This window comes from Cucumis melo, chromosome 12 (assembly GCF_025177605.1).
Source record: "Cucumis melo cultivar AY chromosome 12, USDA_Cmelo_AY_1.0, whole genome shotgun sequence".
NCBI lineage: Eukaryota > Viridiplantae > Streptophyta > Magnoliopsida > Cucurbitales > Cucurbitaceae > Cucumis > Cucumis melo.
In genome coordinates this window covers 5,818,107-5,823,678 of record NC_066868.1, presented here as the reverse complement: position 1 = coordinate 5,823,678, position 5,572 = coordinate 5,818,107, and the positions used below count along the sequence as shown (strand labels likewise).

At 33.7% G+C, this 5,572-nt stretch overlaps 1 protein-coding gene across 1 annotated transcript; it reads left to right on the top strand.

Moving 5' to 3' along the window:
• Positions 1-2,065: 2,065 nt before the first annotated feature.
• On the top strand, positions 2,066-3,787 carry LOC103502580 (uncharacterized). Its single transcript, XM_008466551.2, has one exon. The coding sequence runs from the start codon at positions 2,066-2,068 to the stop codon at positions 3,785-3,787; it is 1,722 nt and encodes a 573-aa protein (XP_008464773.2).
• Positions 3,788-5,572: the final 1,785 nt, after the last annotated feature.

Genomic DNA, 5,572 nt, shown 5'->3' with positions numbered 1-5,572 from the left:
AACATGCTAAATTACAAGAAAAAGGAAAGAAACTCTCAAATAAATTGAATATCCATGATCCTCTTACCTCTTAGAAGATTACCTCTCTTAGAGAAAAAAAATGACAGAATGAGATGTGAGAGTTTTGAAAAAAATGATGTTCAAAGAGAATTTGGGTGAAAATTGGAGTTGGATTTATGAATGGATCAAACATAACTGAAAATTGATTAAGATTTACAGAAAAATGAGTTATATATAGAAAAAAAATGAAAATAACCTTCATGGGTTTCGAACTCATAACTTCAGAGTCAGGCGCGCGCTCAATTTGACGGAAAGGAGAGGATTTTTGGAAAGTTGTTATATATTTACAAGATTGCCACTGAAAATATGTAAGAAAAAATGATTTGCAGGCTATGAGATTCAAACACAAGACATCAAAGGCACCCACGTGAGGAGAAGAAGACACGTGACATGCGTAGATTGGTTGAAGAGTGGAGAAGGTACGTGCGTGAAGTCTTTCGAAAATGGAAAATAAAGGAATACGCTCGACTGGGATCCGAACTCACGACCTTGAGGTGTTTAGGTGCGTGGAAGTATTGAATCTTTTTTGTTATTTACCAATTGGTCTCTAATCTTCGATTTACTCGTTTTTGTTTGTTCGGACTTTTTTTTAAGTGTTTTTCATTGCATTGGGTTCGTAATAGAGTCTAGATTCTAATTCTCTATAAAATTATAAAAATAATGAATATATGCATGATATGGGTAGAGAGAGCCTAGGCTTTCGCGTTTTTGGTAGAGAGAGAAAATGTTGAGAGAAAATATGCTATTGTCATATAATTTTAATTGCGTAAGAGAGGGAATTAACAAATTTTGAAATTTGAGGTTTTTTTATTTCAAAATTTTTTAAATGACACAAAAAATTTGTTGATAATTAACGATGCTTTAAATGTGTCAAGAAAAATTAAATTGTATAAATAGAATTGTGTCAATAAATAATTTTCAACGACACAATTGTGTAATAGAATCTGAAAAAATGTCGTTGAAAATTATTTATTGACACAATTGTACCTCACCCATCTTTTTTATTTTCAATGACACAATACCTTGATTAGTAGTGTCATTAAAACCCATTTTTCTAGTAGCCGGGAGAGAAGAGAAATCGGAGCGGCCAAGATTCTTCGACGGCAGTCTCTTAGATTGCTGGGTTCGACGGCAATCCCTTAGACAATGTTTGCTTGTTCGACGGTGTGAGATTAGTGGGTTTGACGACAGTCTCTTAGATTTGAAGATGAGTTACATTGTTTCCCGTTTTTTGGTAGGGAGAGAGAGAAAAGGTTGAGCAAATTGTAAAACTCTTTTTGAATGTCGCGCAAAGAGGGAATTGAAAATTTTTGAATTTTTGGTTTTTTTATTTCAAAATTTATTTAATGGCACAAATAATTTGTCGTTAATTAATAATACTTTAAATGTGTCAAGAAAAATTAAATTGTGACAATAGAATTGTGTCAAGAAATAATGTGTCATTTCTATTTTCAATGACACATTTTACTCCTACATTACCTCTTTTTTATTTTTAATGACACAATGTTTTGATTTGTAGTGTCATTAAAATTCAAATTTGTACTAGTATCAACAAACTTATTAGACATTGTTTAAAATATACCAACCAAACACACTTATATATATTTATTTGGAATTCTTCGACATTTGTTATTACACTGAAAATAACAGGGGATTCAAACATGATACCCATAGCTAAAGAAAGAAACAAAAAGAAAGCAATTATTTAATTTTTGATTTTTACTTATATTAGAATGTTTGATGAGATAAAGAAAGAAATGGTTATACTGACCACAGCTAATAAAGTTAAGGAAGTTTCACTTTGTTTTTTTGTGTATCATTAATCTTTTACCAATGCGCGTAAAGTAAACGTATAGTGCGCAAATTATCGAACTGAATTTGTTTTAAAGTGTGTAATAATCAACGGCTCTCTAATTAATTTTCCATTTTATTACCCCAAAAGATATTGTTTTCCCAAATCAAAATTAAAAAATTTTCATATTCCGTGAAAAAGGAAAAAAGAAGTATGGAATCAGAAGCCTGGGCTTTCATCAAACAAGTGGTTCAAGGACGATGGTTTTCGGTATACGCCGGGATGATGATGATGATCGGCAACGGTACAACATACATTTTTGGAACATACTCCAAAGTCCTCAAGACAGAATTTGATTACAGCCAAACCCAAGTTAACATGTTAGGATTTGCTAAAGATCTCGGTTCCAATGTTGGGATTATCGCAGGTCTACTGGCCGAGTTCGTTCCAACGTGGGTTCTCTTCACGATCGGCGCATTCCAAAACTTCACTTGCTACTTCTTCATATGGCTATCCATGACTCGCCGGATCCCTCAACCAGAATTTTGGCAAATGTTTCTTTCCGTTTGCTTTGGTTCTAATTCTTCTAATTATGCCAATACAGCCATTATGGTCATTAGTCTTAGAAATTTCCCGGACCGTCGTGGTATCATTTTAGGCTTACTCAAAGGGTATGTTGGTATTGGAGGTGCCATTTTAACCCAAATTTATTTAGGTATTTATGGCCCTGAAGATCCATCAGATCTTGTTCTTCTTTTTGCTTGGTTTCCCTCCGTCCTAATCCTTCTTATTTCCACTTCAATTCGACCAATTCATATCCGTAAGCATCCCGAAGAGCTCAAAGTTTTTTACCATTTACTTTATGTTTCTATTATTATAGCAATTTTCATCTTTTTTTTGTCCATCACACAAAAACAAGTTACTTTTTCTCCCGCTGCGTATGCGAGTGGCGCGTACGTCGTCGTTGCCTTACTCTGTTTACCTCTTTTGATTGTTTGTAGAGAAGAATTCTTATTGTACAAACTCAAAAAACAAAACCTTAACCGCGATCCTTCTGTCGCCCTCTCCATTGTTGATCAAAAGGTAACAAACTGTCCCAAATCATTTTCTACATTGGAAGAAATTGCAGAGATTTCGCCGTCTTGTATCTCAAACATATGTAACAAACCAGATCGGGGCAACGATTTCACCGTCTTACAAGCTATCTTCAGTATAGATATGCTTTTGATTTGTTTAGCTACTTTTTCTGGATGTGGGTCTTCTCTTGCAGCCATTGATAATTTAGGTCAAATTGGGGAATCACTGGGCTACCCAGCACGAGCTATAAGCATCTTCGTTTCTTGGGTTTCTATATTCAATTTCTTTGGCCGAGTCTTCTCTGGTTTCATCTCTGAATTGATGATTATCAAATACAAATTACCTCGTCCTCTAATGTTTGCTTTCGCCTTTCTTCTCACTTGCCTTGGCCAGCTTTGTATAGCGTATCCGTTTCCGGGGTCCGTATATGTGGCTTCCAGCATTATCGGATTCGGATTCGGAGCTCAAAATCCATTGCTATTCGCGGTAATCTCAGAGATGTTTGGACTAAAACATTACTCCATATTGTTCAATTGTGGGCAATTGGTAGTCCCATTAGGGTCTTATATACTAAATGTGGATATAGTTGGGAAACTATACGACGCGGAAGCGTTACGTGAAGGTAGAAAGATGACGGGCAAGGGAATAACTTGCACTGGAGCTCATTGTTTTGGTGGATCGTTTACAATTTTGGCTGCATCCACATTGTTTGGAGCATTGGTTATGCTTGTATTGGCTTATAGGACAAGAGATTATTATAGATGGGATATATATAAGAATTACAAAGAGGATATGTGGATTCCTCAAGCAGAAATGGAATTTTATCGCTTAGACAACAGGAAGAACATTGATGACTAAATTTTAAATTTAAGTTTGTGTTAATCTCAAGAGTTTAGTATAAAGACACATTTATATGTATATTGTGACTCAGTGAGTGAGGATGGGATATAAATAGAGATTTACTTTTTGCAAAAAAGAAAAAAAAAATGTATTGTTTTATTTCTGTACTCTCTGTAATTAATTCTTATGTCATACTCCCAGCGAACTGCATGTGAGTCATGCTACACTTTTTATCATTCATATTTCTTATGTGTATTGGTATGTAGTTTTTCTTTTGAGGTTGAATGGAGAGATTAAGATTCCATTTGCTAATGCTTATGTTTCTCCTTTCTTGTTTTTCAAAATTTGGAAACAAGAATATATGTAATATTTATTACAAATTTATATCATCTAATACAAATTAGTCTCGATGAACAACTAAAAATGATAACAAAGTTGTCTCTTTGCTTTAAACGTTGTCTGAATTTGGTCGTCAATGTCATCTCTCACACAAGTTGTTGTCCTAAATGATTTCAACTCACAGTTATCTCAACTATACTACCTTCGAAAATTTAAAATTTCAAAAATAAAAAACTATTTAAATCATACTTACTTTCAAATTTGAGTTATAACTTAATTATTTTACTTTTTAAAATTTTGCAAGTAAATCAGTATACTAAACCAATCAAGTGTATCAAACATATAAGTGTATTAAATTCATCTAGTGTATCCATAAAGCATAACCAATATATCAACAATACACATCAAGTGCATCAAACATATCAAATGTTTCAATGAAGCATAAATTACATTCAAGTGCATTCATTAGTGTAATAATTAGCACATAAACTATAAACATTTATATTACGATCCCGTGCTGCAGCAATGGCATGTGAGCATGGTAGTTGCTCAGCTTGAAACTCCTTGCAAGTGCATTCTTTAGTCTGAAGGTTTACGACCTCCTCCTTATCTAAATCTTTGACATGAAATTGGTAACAGTCAATTGGGTTGACCTTCATTGTCAAAGCTCCTTCTTGTTTCTTTTGAATAACTAACTCTGCCCATTTGGTCAATGTAGACGTCACTTTAATGTCTTCTTCTCGACGCTCCCAAAACCAACGTTGTAGCAAAGCTCGAACATTTTTAAGGAATGAAGCAATAGGCAAATCTCTAGGTTCTTTTCTCCCATTTATTACATACATTTCTTCTCTCTCTCAGTCAAGGCTATGCAAAATCCCCCTCCCCCTATAAGAAATCTCTCTCTCTCTTTTTTTTTCTAATCAATTGTATTTGTTTGATTATTATTATGAAGAATATTCTACCTTGAAAAGGATTTTATTTGGGTCCTTTATGAAAATCAATTCTTTCCTTATTTGTAGAAGATTTGATATTGAAGTAGATTTTTCCTGTCGATATTTTAATATTCCTAAGGTCTTATCAGTGTGAATCGCGAGAGACATAATTCACAGAGTTTGTGCGAGTGAGAGTGAATAATGTTTTTTCAGCTACAGAATCAGAATCTCAGAACCCAAAGCATGTAAGTTCTAATTCATTGATGTGGTCTATAGCTACTGCTCTTTTGTAGTGATGATATGAACTGAAGATACATTGCTTTGAAGTTCAAGCTTCAGTTGAAGGATGATAAAAAGAACTTATGTTTACGTCTTAATGTTAGACATGATTTAGGGAAAGCTCCTTCAGTATTATACCTTAATTTATTGATTGATGGAAAACCTTATAATTAAGGGGGAGATTTTGGTTAGCCAAGTTTTCTTTGAAATAGTTTACTGATAGATTTACTTTAAGTAACATTATATCACTGAT

Excerpts from the sequence above, each read along its gene's own strand:
- LOC103502580 (XM_008466551.2), top strand. The coding sequence starts at position 2,066 with ATGGAATCAGAAGCCTGGGCTTTCATCAAACAAGTGGTTCAAGGACGA.